At 46.3% G+C, this 21,175-nt stretch overlaps 1 protein-coding gene across 10 annotated transcripts in view; it reads left to right on the top strand.

Annotated features, from left to right (window-relative positions):
* Positions 1 to 19,195, top strand: part of shank3b (SH3 and multiple ankyrin repeat domains 3b) — a 79,367-nt gene extending 60,172 nt beyond the window's left edge. For 3 of the 10 annotated variants that reach the window (XM_056278023.1, XM_056278020.1, XM_056278029.1), the window contains 6 exons: positions 344 to 437; positions 6,853 to 7,398; positions 8,055 to 8,351; positions 8,980 to 10,180; positions 10,553 to 10,582; positions 15,246 to 19,195. In XM_056278023.1, coding sequence (XP_056133998.1) covers positions 344 to 437; positions 6,853 to 7,398; positions 8,055 to 8,351; positions 8,980 to 10,180; positions 10,553 to 10,582; positions 15,246 to 15,843 — 2,766 coding nt within the window. In that variant the 3' untranslated portion in view covers positions 15,844 to 19,195. The other 7 variants (XR_008810073.1, XM_056278026.1, XM_056278027.1 and 4 more) reach the window with 7 other exon arrangements.
* The last annotated feature ends 1,980 nt before the right edge of the window (positions 19,196 to 21,175 follow it).

Here is a 21,175-nt window from a genome sequence, read left to right as displayed (position 1 = left end):
GCGAAAGTGAAAAGCAAATGAGAAAAACTACATTTTTCATAATGTATTTAGATCCACCTTTACCCCACCCAAAATATAACGGTAAAACCACTTAATAAAGACCTCAAATCTACCTTTACAGAGCTGTTGCCTACAGGTGTTTTCTTAATCAGAGTTTGAGCCAACCTTAAATCAGCCCTGACTGATCCATTTGAGGTCCTTCAGCCTCGGGAAGAGAACTTTTAGAGTAACGGCTTTCACTGATTTCAAAATTCGCAAACTTGGATTTTTAATGTGAATGTCCGTATTTGTGTGTGTGTGTGTGTGTGTGTGTGTGTGTGTGTGTGTGTGTGTGTGTGTGTAGTCATTGTTTGAGCGTCAGGGTCTAGCACCCCCGACATCTGTAGAGAAGAGCACCATGCCTCTGCCCAGAGGAATGTCCAGAACCAAGTCCTTTGGTGAGATACACAAACACACACTCTTATTTACAACAGTAATATTGACTAACATACACACATTCACAAACTTTAACAAACGTATAGCGTGGAACAAGCTGAGACACAGAACCCCCAAAATAAGAGTGGACTGAAGTTGGTTGCTGGACAGGTGAAGGAGGTCTGGAAACAATAGCTTCGCTCGGTAGATCAAAGTCTGAACACGTTGATTGGATGCCCCACCGTATGACGCCAGTCTGGTTACTCCTGCAAGAAGACATGAAGAAAGCCCAGGATGCCCAGAACTAGATACACAACAGATGTGCCGAAGTCCAAGAGTTCCTACTGGGAGAGAAGCTACTGCCTCTGTTCTCCACCAGGGAGTGTAAATTCCTCACCAACAGCGTGCCACCTACCAGGTTTTGCAGCAGACTGGTAACTGCAGGGTGAAAGGCAGACGGTAGATTTATCATAGGTATGATAAACTTCGGGTCCCAAGGCCAGTGAAAAGTTGGACAGAAACAAGGAATCAACAAGGAATACGTATATGTAGAGGTTTTCTTTGAGCAGTTTGAGAAATCCAGTCATATCACTTGACATCGTATTTGAATCAGGGAAGACGAATCCTCTGGTCCTTGTATAACCAAAGTGAGAGCTGTGTCCGCATTCTTGGCACAATGTCAAACACGTTTTCAGTGGGTGTCGGACGCCACCAAGGTTGTCCCTTGTCTCCGATTCTGTTTGTGATATTCATGGACAGGATCTCAAGGAGCAGCCAAGGTGAGGAGTGTGTCCGTTTTGGGAACCTCAGAATTGCATCTCTGCTCTTCGCAGATGATGTGGTTTTGTTGGCTTCATCAGAACACTACCTCCAGCAAGCACTGGGGCGGTTTACAGCTGAGTGTGAAATGGCCGGGATGAGAGTCAGCACCTCCAAGTCTGAGGCCGTGGTTCTCTTTTTTGTTTTTTTTTTTATTTATATTTTTCTGGAGAGATCAACAATTGCATCGACAAACACAATGCATCATAACACAAGTATCAGACAAACTCAACTGTCCTCTTTTCATGTTTTTAAACTACATACACCCAAACAAATTCACAAAAAAACAAACAAAGTAAACATACACAAATTAAAAACAAAACAATCAGACAAGACACATAGCCATAGAGTCCATATGAATATTCGTGCAGAGTAATCATCTATTTCCATGTCCACATTCCATTTCTGTGAAGAATAAGCCCCAGACCTCCTTAAACATGTTCTCTCCACCCGCCACTCTATAAGTGATTCGTTCATATGTTGCCATCTGATACATTGTTTCCGTCTATTCATTGTAGTTTGAAGGAGCAGAGGATTTCCAGTGTCTCAGATTGATTCTACAGCCAGTTATCAGAGCCAGCTGTACCCATAGTTTCATCCTATTAGACATTCTGACCTTTTCTGGTAACAGTCCCAAAAGACACAGTGCTGGGGTTTTAATCGGTGATAACTTCAACATCCCGTTCAGAAAAACAACAATGTTGTCCCACATACATACTGTCTTCTCACAATAACACAGTAGATGTACTAAAGTCCCAGACTCCTTCCCACATCTCCAGCAAGCATCATTGTCCCTTAGTTTCAGTTTGGCCAGTTTACATGGGGTCCAGTAGCTTCTATTGATCACCTTATAATGAATGACTTGTGACTGTGCTTCACGTGAGCATTTATGCCACGATGCAACAATCTTCTCCCAGACCTGTCGAAATCTCCTCCCCAACATCCTTTTCCCAACACATTTTCAGGCCCTCTAGTTGTGGCTTGTGTGCTTCCCTAATATGCACATAAAATATTGAGGCCCCCCCTTTTCCCATCCATGTTGTATGGAATAGATCGGTTATCCTAGTTTGTGGATTCAATTCAGATTTTACCTGGCCCAATGTACAATGCCTAATTTGCAAAAATTTCCAAAAGTCCGATTTGTCTAGATTATATTCTGTCTTCACTTCCTCAAAGGATTTCATTCCGTCTTTCCCAAACAGATCTCCAAGGAGTCCAAAGGAATTGAATCAAGTGCAACTGGACTTGGTTATATATCCGTGAAGACATTTCGCCTCTCATCCAAGAGGCTTCATCAGTTCATGCCTTTCTGACTAGACCAAGCTAGTCTGGTCTAGTCTTGTTCGTTGGCTCGGTAGAAGTTTTAGTTCGCTGATTTCGAGGCAGATTACGAGTAAAATAATGACTCTTTTGGGACATATTCAATCATGTAACCACGAGGCGCAATAGTGGCATGGCTTCTGATTTTGTCCAATTGATTGTATATCCTGATATCTCAGAGAAAGAGTCTATTACTAAATTAATTTCCGATGCAGCCATTTCAGGATTACTGGATACCACTAGGACGTCGTCAGCATATAAAAAAAGTTTATGATCTTCCCGACCCGCTTGTATTCCCACTATATTCTTATTCACGCGTAAGGCCAGTGCTAATGGTTCGAGAAAAAGAGCAAAAATGTGAGGCGAGAGAGTCGAGCCCTGCCTAGTGCCACGGCTCAGCTTAAAAGAGGATGACATGATGCCGTTGGTGAGAACAGTGGCCATCGGATCTGTATACATTAGCTGAACCCATTGTAGGAACGATGGTCCAAACCCATATCTCTCTAGAATAGAAAACAAAAAGGAAAACTCCACCTTATCAAAGGCCTTCTCTGCATCTAGAGAGAAGGCAACCACTGGATCTTCTCCATTTCTCGTTTTCCACATCAGATGCAAGAGTCTGCGTAAATTATCAGCTGAGCTCCTCCCCTTTACAAATCCAACTTGGTCTGGATGTATTAGAAGTTGAATAACATCCTCTAGTCTGGTTGCTAGAATCTTGGCCAACACTTTTTCATCCACATTGATTAGTGAGATTGGTCGAAAATTACCACAGTACTGTGGGTCCTTCGCTTTCTTATGAATTAAAGTGATTACTGCTGATCTCATGCTTTCTGGGAGTTTACCTTTCTGTAAAGCATCTTGTTAGACAGTTTGCAGTCTCGGGGCTAACTTGTCGATAAACTTCCTATAAAAGTCAGAAGTAACCCATCATTTCCCGGCGCTTCCCCCAAACTAAGATTAATTACTGCTTGCTGAATTTCTTCAGTAGTGACGTCTCCTTCTAAGGTGTCTCTCTGAGCCTCTGTTAAGGTTGGCATGTTAATTGTTGAGAGGAAGCTCTTCAGATAAGACTCATCCATCGTCCCTTGTAAAGTTCTTGGTAAAATGTCTTAAACACCCCATTAATCCCTTTTTTATTTGTGATCAATTCATTACTTTTATTATATAGAAGAAATTATGTTTTGAGTTGGCCTCTGTTTTACTATATGTGCCAATAATTTGCCCACCCTCTCTCCGTGTTCATAGTATTTCTGCTTTGTATAAAACAACGCTAATTCGGCCTTCCTTTGTAAAATGTTATTCAAATCAAATTTTAATTTATTAAGTTTATGCCATGTTTCTGGGTCTGGATGCTGTATATGCTGTTTCTCAAGCTTTTTTATGTCTTTATCTAGTTTAAGCAAGTCCACCGGTTAGGCTACCTTTCGCTGGGGTTTCCACTCAATACAGTCCTGTCCATAAATGGTGACATCGTGGTCCTGTTTTCTGAGGGTGCTCTCTACACCAAACGAATAAGCGTTGTTGCTGTATCAATGTCAATTCAATGTCAATGTCAATTAGCTAAGGTCTCGAAATCCCAAATTAATCCTTGCCATCAGTGAGCGCGCCTCTTTCCGCAGAGGCCCCTGTTTTATCTCCCAGGCGGCTGAGAAAGAGCTTAGCTTCCGCCGGGCAGGAGAACTCGTGTCGCCGCTTGTTAAGCGTGAAGGTCATCGTGGCTGGATATCGCAAGGCGTACACGATCTTGCGTGCCTGCAGCATCCGCCTCACCTCATCGTATTTCCTGCGTTTCTCTTGTATGTCTTGGGCGTAGTCTTGGAAGAAGTAAATCCTCGCGTTTCTCCAGCTCACTTCTTTCTTCCTCCTCGCTGCTGCTAGCACTGCAGACTTAGCCTTATCTCACATAAAACGAACGATGATGTGATGATGTTCCTCCATGACTGGGCCCTGTTTAGTCTTGTCCTCCAGCACTGATATTATTGATTCGGCCTCGGTAGTTCTGTCCCCAAGCTTTTTAACAGTGTCATTCAGAGAATCCATTCCGCTTTTCACTCCGGATACATCTTTAGCTAGAGTCTATAGGATGGTCCGAAGGCCCTGTAGTTCAGTAGCCACGTTAGCTAGGTGAGGGGTATCTGTAGCTTCACTCTGCTTCACCATCTTGCTCGTTGGCTCAGTAGAAGTTTTAGTTCGCTGATTTCGAGGCAGATTACGAGTAAAATAATGACTCTTTTGGGACATATTCAATCATGTAACCACGAGGCGCAAAATAGATGGAATTACACAATCATAATCTAGATTTTTCTGAGAGTTTTGTCGAATTGGCCAGACCCTACTTCTCCTATGCAGCCATCTTGGGTGAGCGTACCACATGACTCCCGAGGCCATGGTTCTCTATCGGAAAATGGTGGATTGCTCCCTCCAGGTTGGGGATGAGTTGTTGCCTCAAGTGAAGGTGTTCAAGTATCTCGGGGTCTTGTTCACGAGTGAGGGTAGGATGGAGTGGGAAATTGACAGGTGGATTGGTGCAGCATCAGCAGTAATGTGGACATTGTACCGGACCGTTGTGGTGAAGAGGGAGCTGAGCCAGAAGGCAAAGCTCTCAATTTACCAGTCAATCTTTGCTCCACCTCTCACCTATGGTCATGAGCTTTGGGTAGTGACCAAAAGGGTGAGATCGCGGATACAAGCGGCTGAAATGAGTTTCCTGTGAGGAGCTCGGACATCCAGAGGGAGCTTGGAGTAGAGCCACTGCTCCTTCGCGCCGAAAGGAGCTGGTTGAGATGGTTCGGGCATCTGATTAGGATGCCTCCTGGGCACCTTCTTTTGGAGGTTTACCAGGCACAGCCAACTGGGAGGAGACCCCGGGGTAGATCCAGAACTCGCTGGAGGGACTGCATGTGCAATCTGGCCTGGGAACATCTTGGGATCCCCCAGGAAGAGCTAGAGGGCATTGCTGGGGGGAGGGACATCTGGCGTGCCCTACTTAACTTGCTGCCACCATGACCCGACCCTGGAGAAGCGGTTGAAGATGAATGAATGAATGGAAGACAGATCCCTGAGGCTCAAACAGAGGCTGCTTCAAGAGAAGGTCCAGAAGATCCTGAAAATGGAAGTGACTTATGTGTCAAATTTGCCTATTCCAGTCCCATAGGAACAGTGGGGTGGTTTGATCTGAAGTCACCTCCATATTCTGTAACGGCTTCTGCAAACTGGATGAAATCTCTTGCTTTGACATCTGCCCAGAGTGGATGAACTGATTAAATAACAAGATGGCCTGGTTCATCAGCACCACTGACATGACCAAGGGATACTGGCATGTCCCTGTCACCAAGCAGACCAAGAAGAAGATTGCATTCTGCATCTTAGAAAGCCTATACCAGCATGAGGTATTTCATGTGGCCCCAGCAGCCCTCTGGTAAACGAGGGGCAAAATCCTATGACCCAAGAAATCTTATGCTGCAGACGGACTTGATGACATTGCTGTTCATAGCAGGAGTATTTAAACATACATTTGAACCACCTGGAGGCCATGCAGGGAGTCCTGAAGCAGGGTTGGGATACATCAGAGGGTGTGGCATAGTGAATCCTGAGCTGTAGAGGAATATAGACATCTGGCCCTGAAAAAAACTTTCTGCGTCTGCTACGACTACCAGCCCATCCTCATTTCCTTACTTTGACTGCACGATTTTACTGCTTATCAAGAACAGGTAAGCCTACCATGTGTCATGGATGCAAGAAGACAGATGACAACTTCTGAGCATTCAGCAGCCACCGGCTTATGCCTTTTTTAGAGAACTGAGGGATACTTTGATTGTGTGGAGTTAGAAAGAGGAAATACTTTGAAGTTAACCCTTTTGGCTTCCACCAGCCACCTTGCATTTCATGCCCAGGAAGTGTTTTGTCTCCTCAGACCGTAACAAACAAACTGAAGAAATACTGTGGTGTAGGAATCAGATGAAAGAATGAATTCACATTAATTAACACAGACACATGGTGTGGGAAGAACTCAAGATCTATCATTGTTTTGTTTCAATTTAAAGAAATTTAACAAATATTCCTGAATAAATGGGACCCCTTTTGTTTGAACTCACATTCGGTTCTTTGCTTTACAGCTTTACAGTTCCCAAGCAACCAAGCCCTTTACAATACAAACACATTCGTCCACAGATGCACTCACTACCAGACAAACACACAGAACCGCTTGTGTCATGAAGTTTTGAAGCATTTGGAAATTTTAGAAGTATTTCCTGATTGTTGTAATTTGATTGTTTGTGTTTTTGGTCCCCATGACAGGAACCCCTGAAGATGACAGAATCACCACTCTAATTAGTGAAAACCGCTTCCCACGGAGCTCCTCTTTGACAGACAGCTTCATTCCACCTCCCCCTCAGTCTGCACCTCCACCCCCTCCCTCCTCCCTCTACCTGCTGGATACTGGACCCCCCCCAGCCTTTCTGCCTCCGCCTCCCCCAGCCAGAGGCGAGGGCCTTAACTGTTCCAGTTTCAAGCCGGGGGCAGAGCCGAGGCTCCAGGAGCTCTCTGATTTGGCAACCAGGAGCCACGCCCATGCAGAGCGGCAGAGGAAGGCGAGATCGATGATCATTCTTCAGGATTCACCGACTCTACAACCAGATGCCAATGCCTCCACACACACACCAACACACACCTCCACTCTCTCTCTCCACCCCACAAGCCCTGCCCTAGGCCACTCCCCTCTGGCACGACGCCGAGGCCGACCAATAGAAAACCCATATGCTAATGTTGGTCAGCAGGCCCCACCCAGTAAACCCCAGAGAAGGAAGTCACCTCTGCTGAAACAACTTCCAGTAGAGGAGCAGGGTAAGAAACAGCTTTAAGCAGAATGGCAGAATCCAGACAATGAGCTGTTCAGTCATAGATCTTGGTTAATTGTGCGTACTAGTTAGTACGCAACTTTCATTAGCACACTAATGGAAGTTCAGTGTTTACTAGTTAGCATTGCTTTGTGTTGCGGCATGGTGTAAAATTTTAAATTACATGTCACTCAGAACTTTTATTGTACTGATTTTCAATTATTTAATTACAGAAGTCAAACACAAAATAAAAAGGACATCAAATTTGTTATCTAGGCCTCCTTTTATATAAAATAAGGATTAAATCAGCTGGTTATAAAATAATCTCTTCTCATTAATAGTAAATGGGATGAAACTTGTCAGATGAGACTGAGATGTGATTATCATTAACAAGTGTCACAAATCATAAGAGATTTTGTGCTCTCTGTGAGCTCTCTGCTGTCACGTGTACGATAAAATGTACTACAAGGTACCCCTGCAGAGAAACGTCTCACGGTGAACACCATGAAAGCAGCACAAACCTACGGTTTGCCCAAACTCAGAATGTCACAGTGTGTACAAGTCAGCAAACAGTAGTTAGACATAAACTTACTCTGAATGTTAGTATTTGTTTAGTAGAAAGGTGTAAGTACTTTGAACCGGAACCTTTTTTTCTGCTCCTAGGCTCTGGGACCAAAGACCAGGACGGTGTGTCTAAATCCGATGTGGGGGGGTCCATCAGCCCCAGCAGGGCGGAACTGTACCAACAGCAAGTTCTTTCTGAGCGTGCTCGGGTCCAGGGTCGACGTTCATCCCTCTTCCTGTCTGTGGAGGGGGCGGGGTCTGAAAACCAAGCCCCGCCTCTTCTGACTCAGAGCCATTCAATGGATGATCTTGGGGAATTGCCCCCTCCTGCTCCTGTCCTCTCCCCCTCCCCCTCTCCCCACACCTTCCTCCACCCACTGACGGGGAAACCTCTGGGTGTGTTTGCTAACCTGCAGTCAAAAAAATCAAATAGACGGTCAGACAGTGTGACGCCTAGTGGTGAAGGGCTGCGATTACACACTTATTTTATTGAACACATTGTAGAATGAAAATAAGACTTTTTTTAACCTCATTAGCTCATTTCTCCAGTCTTATTACGTACCTATTCAACAACTTATGCGCAAAATTCAGTTTTTTTATTATTTTACCTCAAAATCTTATCGCCTTAACGTCCTCTAAAACAGACAAGTTTTTGTGATTGCGTCACCAAGTCCCGGCAGACGGGCAGACAACAGTCCAACCGATAATATCATCAAATGTTTTGTACCGTCCAATCAAATCACATCTCTCCCTACGTTTTGTCCCGCCCTAATATCCTGTTTTACTTGGAAATATGTCACATTACAGAAACAAGACACACTTTGAATGACACTTCACATTGTCTTTAATAATGTGCTGTCAAACCTGCTGACTGGAATGACATATAGTCTAGGTTTGTGTGTTAAGAGCTATTGTAGCAGATGATTCCTTTTCATCCAGGAGGCACCAGTCTACCATTTCAACCACGAAATATCTTTTCAGTTCTTCTCTTCTCTTCTCTTCTCTTCTCTTCTCCAACGTTCAGATCCATCCTCTCCACTCGCGCTGGCTCTTGCTGCACGAGAACGAGCGCTCACCGCCCGCACACCGAGTCCTGAGCCCAGAACAAAGCACGCCTCCACCAGCCCGTCCCCAGCTGCGAGTCCCGACACCAGACATAAACGCACCCCCATTGCCTCCCCTCAGGGCAGCCCTGAACCCCGAACCAAGCGCTCCACCCCTCAGATGAGCCCAGAGCAACGAAGCAAACGCACCACTCCCCAAACGAGTCCTGAACTGAGACATAAACGCATAACCCCGCCCCTTTTCCCAGACGGACAGGTGGAGCGCCCAGAAACAGAGGGAGGAGTGACATCACCGGCCGGCCCTTCCCCTGAGCGCTGGAGACCCACCCCATTGCCCACAGTGAACACTGAGGGCCCATCTGTTCTGATTGACAGGCGCAGGAGCCTAACAGTGGGCAGTTCAGAGGAAGAAGGCGGGGCTTACACCGTGACCCTCCCGCCTGCCTTGTTATCATCCAGTGATGAGGAGACAAGGGAGGAGCTTCGACGGATCGGCCTGGTTACTCCTCCTGCTGCCTTCGCCTCCCCTCCCCCTGGTCCCACCTCCCTCAGTCTGTTGTCCCGGAGAGGAGGGGAGGGGCTTCCTGATTCATCTGGGAGGACAGGAGAGGAGGAGGAGCTAGGAGACGACCGCCTCCTGGATAGCTCCTCCTCTCCCAGCTCTCTGCCTCCCTCCATCACCCTGGTGTCCCCCCCTGTTCCCTCCTCCCCTTCCTCACCTCCTGCTCAGGCCGTTGCCTCCTCAGGCTATAAACCCCGCCTCCGGTCTCCTATTGGCCGAGGCCGCTCATCACTCAGAGATCCTCTTTTAAAGCAGTCGTCAGACAGCGATCTCCTCCCCTCTTCCTCCTCCGCCTCCTCTCCATCTGCCAAACAGCCGCGGTACCTGTTCCAGAGGAGGTCCAAACTGTGGGGAGGGGACGACCGAGGAGACCGAGCAGGAGAGGAAGGAGGCCGCCCTGCTGCATTGGGAGCCCAGGGAGCAGGGTCAGTTCTGGATCTGACTAACAGGACCATCTCGGGACTTGAACTGACGAGTAGGGGGGGCTCAGGCTTGGACATGGCCAATCGTCTTCAGTTGCTGAACAAAGATAGTCATTCTCTGGGGGAGGAGCCCAGTCCCCTCGACCCCGGGAGGAGGTCACCTGTTGGAGGTGCAAGGTAAAAAAATCACTGTGGTAGTACTGCACTGTGACTGTGGTAGTACATTGTAATAGTACTCTACTGTAATGTTGTAGGAGTAACATCATGTAATACTGTGATAGGCAATACCTGACATGAGCACTGTCTAATCCCTGGAATCAAAGTACTTTACTCCTTTTATTATTGACCAGCATTTATGGCAGGAGGTCCCTAATAAGACAAACTCTCCAGTTAGCGGCAGGAAGAGGAGGAGGCTCAGCCGGAGAGTTAGTGAAGAGCAGATAGTAAACTGTGTAGTGGAGTAACATAGGCTTGTCCATTGGAGCGTGTGTGTGTGTGTGTGTGTGTGTGTGTGTTTTAATGGCGTTTGTCCTCTCTGTGTTATTCCAGATGTGTGGAGGACAGTAAGGGGAGTAAATCGTAGGTAAACGTTCCTTGTTTTAGCTAATAGATAGATAACTAATGAGTGATCGCTGACTAGCTGATCCTCATTAACAGCCAACTAAGTGCAATATTAGCTAATAGAAAGTTAACTAACAGCTGCTTTGGGGATCCAATAGCTAATTAACGTAGATGATAGCTTGTCTATAGCTAACCTCCAGGTAAGTAACCCTTCCTAACAGCAAGATATCTTTAATTTGTTATCTTAAGCCAACTATTGCTAACTAGCCTGTTTTACTGGGAGCTACGGGACACTAAACAGTTTATTGCACATGTCTCTCTAATTTGTCTCTTCTGTACACCTTTATAACCCTCTACACTTCTACCTATACCCCTCTATATCCTCTTTATTTCTCTATGCCCTCTATGTGCCCCATCTGTTACCTTCACAGCTCTTTCTACACCCCTGCTAATCCCACACAGAAGCCCTACATGAAGTCCTAGAGATATAGTGTGAATTTGAGTTGTGCAAAAAAATCTAAAATTACAACACTTGAAACTGTAGTGGTTCATTTCCCAAACAGGTTTACATAAGAAATGTAGAGAAGCCATTTATTACCAAAATGCATTTACAATTACAATTTACAATTTCATTTAGCAGACGCTTTTATCCAAAGCGATGTACATCTGAGAGTTAATACAACACAACAAGGATCTAGTCAGGAGGCGACAACAAGTGTCAAAAAAACTAGGTTCAAGTCAGATAGGACATAGGTGTCAACAGGCAGTGCACAAAGGCAGTACATAGGATGCACTGAAGGGTTTTTTTATTATGATTATTATTATTAATACCATCAGGTGTGGAGGTGTTGGAGAAACAGCTGGGTCTTCAGCTTCTTCTTAAAGATGGAAAGGGACTCAGCAGATCGTATGGAGTTTGGTAACTCGTTCCACCACCGGGGAACTACAGAACAGAAGAGTCTGGCTAGTGACTTAGGGCCTCATTGTGGTGGAAGTGCCAGATGCCTTTCATTGGCAGAGCGTAGTGAGGGGGACTGAATGTAGACCTGAATGAGGGAGTTCAGGTAGGCGGGAGCTGTTTTAGTTGCTGTTTTGTAAGCGAGCATCAAGGTGATGCGGGCAGCAACTGGGAGCCAGTGGGGGGATATGAACAGCGGGGTGACATGTGCTGTTTTGGGTTGGTTGAAGACCAGATGCGCCACCGCGATCTGGATCATTTGCAGAGGTTTGAAAGTGCATGTAGGGAGACCTGCCAGTAAGGAGTTGCAGTAGTCAATGCAGGATATTATAAGAGGCTGTACCAGGATGTGTGCTGCATGCTCAGATATGTAGGGTCTAATTTTCCTGATGTTGTTCAGGGCAAATCGGCGCAATCGAGGCCACGTGAACCTTAAAGGTTAGTTGGTCATCAATCATGACACCCAGGTTTCGGGCAGACTTTGTGAGCATGAGGTGGGTTGATCCAAGCTGGATATTGATCTGTTGTTGTAAGGATGGACTGGCTGGGATGACAAGGAGCTCAGTCTTAGATAGGCTAAGCTGAAGGTGGTGTTCTTTCATCCATGCAGAGATATCAGCAAAGTATGACGATATCTGTGCCAAGACTGTGAAGTCATCTGGTGGGAATGATAGGAAGAGCAGGGTATCACCAGCATAGCAATGGTATGAGAAACCATGGGAGCAGACGATTGCACCAAGTGAGGTGGTGTACAGTGAGAAAAGAAGGGGACCAAGCACTAACCCTTGAGTTACTTCTCCCCTCCAAGATACTCTAAAAGATCTCCCCGAGAGGTAGGACCAGCGGATGGCAGATCCTGAGATACCAGGTTCAGCGAGTTTGGAGAGGAGGATTTGGTGGTTAACCATGTCAAAGGCAGCTGACAGATCTAGCACTAATAAAGCTGAGGACTGAGCAGCAGCTCTAGCCAAACGCAGTCATTCTAGGAGTGCAATCTCAGTAGAGGGACCCTGCTTAAAGCCACACTGATTCGGATCGTATAGATTGTTCTCAGAAGGGAATTCAGAGACTTGGTTAAAGACTGTGTGTTCAAGTATTTTTGATAGAAAGGGTAGGAGTGAAACCGGTCTGTAGTTTTTCAGCCTGGGCTGGGTTGAGTGTAGGTTTTTTGAGCAGTGGGGTGACCTGAGTGTGCTTAAATGCGGTGGGGAACACACCTGTTGTAAGTGAGGAGTCGATGATGTGTGTGATTGTTGGGTTAAGTGCGAAGGAAATGGGTTGTAGGAGGTTGGATGGTATCGGGTCCAGCGGACAGGTAGTGGGACGAGAGTCCAGCAGAAGCTTGGAGACTTCCTCCCCAGTCAGGAGGGAGAATGAGGTGAGTGAGGCACTGTTAGCGGGCAGTGGCAGACAGAGTTGGTCAGGCTCAGAGAACTGGTTACTGATAGCAGAAACCTTATCAGTAATGTACGAAGTGAACATGTCGGGAGTGATGAGAGGGAGGTCAGAGGAGGAGGCGGATTGAAGAGTGAGTGAAAAGCAAAAAACATTTTTCGAACATCAGTGGCGCCATAGATCTTGTTCTGATAGTAAGTGGTCTTAGCTGTTTATAAGCTGGAGGAAAATGATGCAAGGAGACACTGATAGTCACTTGAGGTTAGTGGACTCTGGTTTTCTGCCCTTTGCTCTCTGATGACCTGTGAGCCATGGACTGGGGGGCAGGGGCATTACGAGCAGGTTTGGATGCTAGAGGGCAGAGATTGTTAGGAGAGGAGGCTAGAGTGTCTGTAGCCTCGTTGACAGGGAGTGAAGATAATTCATTATGAGGAGGCATGGAAGCCAAGACCTCATTGGAGAGCTGGGTCGGTGTAAGAGACCGAAAGTTTCAGTGGAAGGAGACCCTTTGTGGAGGAGCGTGAGGATGTTCCAGTAAGTAGGCCGCAAATTGAATAAAGAAGTGGTCTAACAGATGTAGGGGAGTGACAGTCAGATTTGCTGTGGAGCAGTTCCGAATCAAAATCGGATCAAGAGAATTTGTTTGTTGCATTTACTGTAACTTTGTGCTGAGTGACTCTGCTGCTATCTTACTGACGTTCCGATGGTTGGCGTCACAGCCAGTCATACCTTCACTGACAGCTGACGAACACTGAAACAGTCCCGTTCATCCCCAGTCACACAACTCTCCATCTGCAAGTTGGTCTGATGGGAACCAGTTTGTCAGCTTGTTTGTATATTCTGTGTTGAAAGGGCCACTGGTCAAACCAAACTCCTCTCACACAGGTTGGATGAAAGGTATTGATCTGAATCTTAGAACTGAAAGATTAAATATGTGTTTAACTATTCATCCTTTTCTTTATCTGACTCATTAGATGACAACGAGTGGTTCACATTACTTGACATACAGGTACTCGCTCATCTCAGTGAACTGAACTAAGGACTGAGACGCATCTCCACCGCTTCAACTGTGTGTTAAACCTGAGGCATGAATGAAAGGGGTCATCTTTTTTCCCTCATGGACATCTGAACCAGATGGACATGCTGATATAAAATCATTCCCGAGTCAACTCAGATGATCGCACCAGATTCTACTTCCTCTCCGCCCCACCATCACTTTCTCTGAGCAGGACAGTCTTTCTCTAATCTGTGAAACAACAGTTCCACCAGAAAGCACCGGCAGATGTTTTGGCTTGTCTTTACGTCATCGTTGTCATTGTCCGAGTGAACTTTGGAGACTTGCATGCCATTCACAACCACATAGTTTATTTATGTGAGCGTAATATGAAGCCAAAGTACAGACCAAAAGTATTTGAGACTAAAAGTCTTGCCTCATCCCAGACCCACACCGCTCTCAGGGGCCAAATGTAAATCAATGACGTCTGAACTGCAGTATCTGTAATCTGAAGCCAAATTTTGTCATATAAATTTGAATGAACTGAAAAACCAGTTAAAGGTTTTTTGGGCAGTTTGTTCCGAGGATTCTCTGAGGTGAAATAACAAAAGGAAAACAGCCACTTGGGCGCGCCAGTATTGAGCCCAACACAGGCTCTCCTCCGAGCGCCGGTCATGTTCAGCATGCTGTGTCATTTAAACTGGCATGTCTCTGATTCTAGACGAGGATTCCCAGCTTTGCACAATATGTCAACCGCAGCATGGCGACACAAATGACACCGTGAGAGAAACCAGGCAGAGGCTGTGGGAAAAGTAGTTTACTTACACTTTGTTGTGCAATATGAAAGCTTCTGCATCATTTTGAGAAAAGATTTTGTAACAACAGATCTTTAATAATTATTCAGATTCAGATTCAGACAACTTTATTTATGTACATTATTTATGGAAGCATGCTTGAATGTCCGCCTTGCTGATGTCAGGCCCCTTACTGTGGATTCATTCATCAGTTCACTCAGTCACTCACTGCAAACATTTTGAGAAGCATGTCATCTCTAATTCCTGTTTTTATTATTCTCTGGCCCACACTAGGCCTTCACAAAATACACCATGAGGCCAAACTGTAAAATCATACAGACCAAAACCAGCAACTAAAGAACTGCAGACAGCAGAGTCGCCAACCTTAAATGGAAACTAAAGTTAGTTAGCAAACTGACCAACTACATCTACTGGGAATGACGTGGGGGTGTGAGTGATGGTGATGCTATGTCAGTTACAACTGACATAGATGATGATGTCACCAGTCATGTGACTCATAGCGTGTTTCATGTATTGCAGGTTGTTTTCCAGTCTGGGTGAACTCCACACCATTTCTCAGAAAGGCTTTGGAGCCAGCTTCACAGTCCGACCAGGCAGTCGCTACCCTGTCACTCGCCGAAGCCCCTCCCCTTCCCCTTCCCCCTGTTCTGAAAGACCTATAGGGCTAGGCTCCTCCCCCTCCCCTTGCCCTGATAGGCCAGATCTAGGCCATGGGCGTAGCCTCACCATCCTTAAATCTTCTAGTCTCAGTCTACCATCCGAGCCAAAGGAGGTTCGCTTCGTAATGCGAAGCGCCAGTGCTCGAGCCCGCTCCCGCTCTCCCTCCCCCTCCCCCCACGCCTCCCCCTGCCCCTCCCCAGTGCTGGGGGGCCCACTGATGGCCCTGCGGCCCTGGAGGCAGCGGCCCCTCAACCTGTGGAATAAGTATGATGTTGGGGACTGGCTGGAGAGCGTGGGGCTGGCTGAGCACCGTCAGCGCTTTCAAGAACACGAGATTGAAGGTTCCCACCTCCCTGCCCTCACCAAGGAGGATTACGCTGAGCTGGGCGTCACCAGACTGGGACACCGCATCAACATTGAACGGGCTCTAAGACAGCTGCTGGAGAGCTCCACTTGACCCTTCACCCTGACCTTATCAGCCCTGACATCTAGTCAGAAGCTCAGGTCGGCCATCTTGACTGGAACCTCTGATGCAATAGAATCACCACATTTTTGATTTTGTCCCTTCCATCAAGTGGAGCCCAATTTCCTGTAAGGGACCTCAATCTCATTTTGACGATGTTGTGCACCAACAAAATTAGGAGCAGTTTGACTGCTGTGTGTTCAGTGCATATGGCTAATGCTAAACTAACTCTCCCCAATGCTCATTGTGTATTGTAAGCTTCTCTTTAGAATATGATGGATAAACAATATAACAACAACAACAACAACGATAATGATGATGATGATGATGATAATCATAGTAATAATATATAGTAGACCACAGCAACCAAATTATACAGAAACAGTGCAGTGATTTAGCCAGTATGGGGCAGATTGACTTGTATTTGACTTATCGCAAAATCAAATTCTCCTAAATTAATTCACAAGAATACAATTGGCAAAAGCATATGATGCTACGAAGCCCACTGAAACATTTATATTTTTCTAATCCATCCGCTTAATTCAAAATGATCACTGCATGAGGTTTACAGTGTAGTCTCATGGCTCACGCAGGATGCAAAGCGGTCCGGTTGTTTCCATGATGACAGCATCCAGCTGACAACTAGTGAAGCTTCAGCCCACATAATGTACGATGAAAGGAACAAAAACTCAAGTGAATAGCATATTCACTTTTTACAATATTGAAAATCAGTTTGTCAGATTAAGAAGAGAACTATTTCAGCTAAGGACGGCACGGCAGCGCAGTGGTTAGCACAGTCGCCTCACAGCAGGAAGGCCCTGGGTTCGAGCCCCGGGGTAGTCCAACCTTGGGGGTCGTCCCGGGTCGTCCTCTGTGTGGAGTTTGCATGTTCTCCCCGTGTCTGTGTGGGTTTCCTCCGGGGGCGCCGGTTTCCTCCCACAGTCCAAAGACATGTAGGTCAGGTGACTCAGCTGTACTAAATTGTCCCTAGGTGTGTGTGTGTGTGTGTGTGTGTGTGTGTGTGTGTGGGCCCCGTGATGGGCTGGCGGCCTGTCCAGGATGCTCCCCGCCTGCCACCCAGTGGCTGCTGGGATAGGCTCCAGCATCCCCGAGACCCTGAGAGCAGGATAAGTGGTTTGGATGATGGATGGATGGATATTTCAGCTAAAGTCCCAACTATTCTCGGTTAACATGCAGTGGTGCTGCCACCTAGTGGGAAAAACGTAAACCACACCTTCAGATGTTTATTATCAAAGGACCTTGACTACTGAATTGTTACAGTAATGAAAAACATTGGAAATTAAACTGAAAAATAATCATTTCAAATGAAGGATTAACAGCTGTCCAGCTGAAGTTCCCCTAGATCCAGTGTTGTACTGGGTCTTCATATAAACCTGTAATACTTCTTATTGCATAATGTAATATGAAACCTACTGTATCAGATAACATGACCCAGTGTGTTGTAAGATTTACTCATCTGAAAAAGTTCTTCTGTAGCTGAAATCTGTGTCTCGTCGCACACAGAATCGTGCCTAAAACCACCAACTTGCACTTTGCTGAGCTCAGCCGGCTCCGGCGGGGCTGAGGCCCGACCGGCCCCTTTATATTCCAACCAACACAAGCTGCACACACACACACACACACACACACACACACACACACACACACACGAGGCTGTTAGCATAGCGTTAGCATTGTTTTGTAAACCAAATACGTACTGGATACACAGAGGTCAAAGTGCTGGCAGTTTAACGAGAGCCCTAGTCTGTGCTGTTGCTCTTCTCTCAGCACAGAAACCAGTTTGTCTTTACTTTCCTCTCACTCTAGAGCTGATTCCTGTAGGATCTGTGTTCATTTTCACTTTACAATATGTCAAGCTGATGATTTATAGAGGACACGTTTGTATTCGTGTGCCAATGAAAATGAGTTCGTATTAGCCTGGTGGTGATTTTCAGCTCTGTATGATTTGATAACGAGTTGAGTTTCCAGACGGTTGGGTGATGTTGTGGAAATGCTAATGATTTGTTAATGATTTGTTAATGATTTGTTAATGATTTGTTAAGGATTTTGATGTGGTGATGATGTGCTGTGTGTGTTTCAGGGAGAGCTGCTAACATGCTCCGGTTTCTTACCTGCATACTGAGGGCTGACTGTGGATGGTGCTATCTCTTTAAAGCCATCTGTACAGAAATATGTCTTAATCTTTACCCTTATCTCTATGATTATAACTTCTCTGCAATGAAACCCTTAAACCATAAAGTTCACCTTGAACCTGAACTCCGGTGTCACGTATGCCCCCTTTACCCAAAACCCTTTGCTTGAACTCCACCAAACCCACTTTACACAAAAATCCTTAAAACTTAAGTTTCACGTTTTTCACTTGATTTCAATATTGTATATTAAGTGCATGACTCGACCTCAACCTCCGGACTGTACCTACAGCTGTCCAGGTCCAGGTCCAGGTCCAGGCCCATGTCCAGGTCCAGGTGACGCCGCCCTTCCAAAAACGGCCCATATGTGGAATTTCCTCCTCGCCATATAGGGGCTTTGCTCCTTGCCAAATATGGAGGTACTTCACACCTTATATGGAGCTTCCGGCCCTAGAATATGCGCGTGAACGCCCCATGTGGCTGCTGATATGCGCGCCTACGTCAGCACACAGACGGCTATCCAGAAGATTGTAGGTATAAATAAATAGAGTAGTAAATAAAATATTATTTACAATTTACAATAGTTTAGTAAGCGACAGAACGGAAAGGAGACTAGAAGCGCTCCCGGTAATGGTTTGATCGGAGCTAAGCTTTGTGGGAAGGGAGTTGTGTTTGTTCCTCTGTTTGCTTTGGCCACACAAATCCCGGAAACGCAGCAGGGGCCCGTTGCCGGTGCGACACGCGTTGTTCCGGGTGACGACATCAAGCTGCGACCCTCTGGAGTTAAGATGGCTGCCGCCCGAGGTTTAATAACGAAGCGCGGCAGGACTTTCAAGGTTTACCACCTCGGTGGGGGGAAACATGCAGACCTGCCGCTCCCGGAATGCCCAGAAAAGTGCACATATTTGCATTAAAATGAGTTTTAGATCAACTGCGCTCAAAAAAGTTACGGTAAAATCTACCTAAAACGACCGTGAGCGGTCAGAATGACCGCGCGTCATTTGCGTGCTGTGCGTTGCTGTGTGCTAGCGACACACTAGCGCCCTCCAGTGCAGACAAATAGTCTGCACTGGATGTGTGACTGTGTGCGCCATGTGTGGGTACAGACGCACCATACTACCACCGAGGCGCTGCAGCAGTCCCAGGCGGTGGACAGCCGCCATTTTACATTGTTTAAAATAGTATTAAAGTTGTTAACATGCTAATTTTGGTGTCAGTCGTTTCTTAACAGACACACTAACATATGTAGTGCATTAATATCTCAGCTGGGTATTTATCTTGACACAATATAGAGGTTAAGAACCTTGGCCGCCTGCCCGCCCGCCCGCCGCGGTGGTTCTGGCAGTGTTTCAGTTGGATCAGCAGTTTGGGTTTTCCGTTTTGTTCTTCACTTTTTCAGTTTTGCTATTCAAGTCCACTATGCCTCTCTGAAGTTTAAATTGTTTAAAAATAGTATTATAGCTGTTAACATGTTAATTTCTTGTGTCAGTTAGTTTCCTAACAGACATACTAACATATGTAGTGCATTAATATCTCAGCTGGGTATTCATCTTCACAGAATGTAGAGTTTAAAAACTGGCCGTCATTTTGACCGCCCATGGTCGTTTTAGGTAGGAGTGAAATCCCGGTCGTTCTTTACAGCCTGGTGGAGAACGGAAGCGTTGGGATTTAACATGCAGTCAGTCTGTGTGGCTGGAGGAGGTCGTCTTAAGCTGACTTACAGGCTCAGATTTCAGACGGTCTTCACACACATCCTCAGGATTTGATGAAACTTTCACAAACGTGCAATTCAATATTTGAATCAGTGCAAGCCAGATAGCAAACCTGCTGCGGCCCGGACCCGTCCCACACCGATACTCTCATCCGGCCCACGTACCGCGTGGGATGATGGCACTTGGGCGGTCCGCTCATGTTTGCCTGATCTTGTCCAGAACCAAGCCATAGCAATGCCAAAGGTGGCCCATATTTGTTTGTGATATTTGGGCCATATTCACCGTTTACCACACGGGCCACTTCAGGGTCCTGCCCAGACCACATGTTGCCCAGAGCATCTTTGCCAGAAAAGGCCCACATGTGATTTGGCATATTTGGGCCATATCTGCTGTTATAGTTACTTGTGGGCCACTTCAGGCTCACATCCGTCTTGTCAGGGCCAGAAGAAGACCATCAGCGCCGCGTCACTGCCTGAAGTGGCCCACATCCGGATGCTGTCTGGGAAGTGTGAAAACGTGTCGGACACAGTTGCTGCTCACTGACCTTGAAATCACAAACGCTGAATCTGCTCCTTCACCGTTGTCATCCGGATTCATTGATCCTGTGTTTGTCCTCGACGCTCGGAGGATGAAGAGCTGTCAGCCTCCTGACGGATCACATCAGTTCGCCGTGACAACGTCCATGCTTTGGGAATCGCATTTTTATCCCAAATGCTGTGGTGTAATTACAATGAACTGAAAGTCTGAATTAGAAAAAAGGTTGTAATTTGTGTTGAATTCTACTTCTGATCTCAACATGTAAGGCAGAAATGGAAAATAAAAATGCGGTGGCAGTAGATCTTTGGTATTTACATGGCAGCATTCACATTTGAATGGAGTCAGCGAATCATTTGCATAATTCAGTGGAAACGATTTGCCAAATTTATTGAAGTTCGTTGTTGCACTTTGTGTTCTGCTTCCCTCTGTGAATCTGACGCTTGCAGAAAAACAGGTCAAAGGTCACAGGATCGAAACGCGCTGGTTTGCTGATGGTGTCTGGCGGGAATCAACACTTCCCTATAGATGTGTGCTGCTGCCCTGCTCAAAGGTCAACCGGTTAATCAGTTACATGGGCGGGAAGCTGTGTCCATCAGATTTTATTTTTCATTGTTTGAGTTGACGAGATGTTGGCGATCCCTCAGAACAATCCAGAAATCATTACAGGGACGAGGCGCGAAGGAACATCTGGACTTCCCACGATAACCCAAAGAAGAAAGAACCGACCGTTTCACAAACGCTGAGGAGGAATCACTCATTTAGTCCCGTCAACTTTCCAAGACGTCACATCACATCCGCCCTCGCCAAGTCACGTCACGTCCACCCAAACCATGTCACGTCACATCCACCCAGACCACGTCACGTCCACCCAAACCATGTCATGTCACATCCACCCTGATCACGTCCACCCTGACCGTGTTACGTCGC

Source organism: Lampris incognitus, chromosome 3, assembly GCF_029633865.1.
Source record: "Lampris incognitus isolate fLamInc1 chromosome 3, fLamInc1.hap2, whole genome shotgun sequence".
Taxonomy (NCBI): Eukaryota; Metazoa; Chordata; class Actinopteri; order Lampriformes; family Lampridae; genus Lampris; species Lampris incognitus.
The sequence above is the reverse complement of the archived record's forward strand: the minus strand, read 5'-3'. Positions and strand labels throughout refer to the sequence as shown.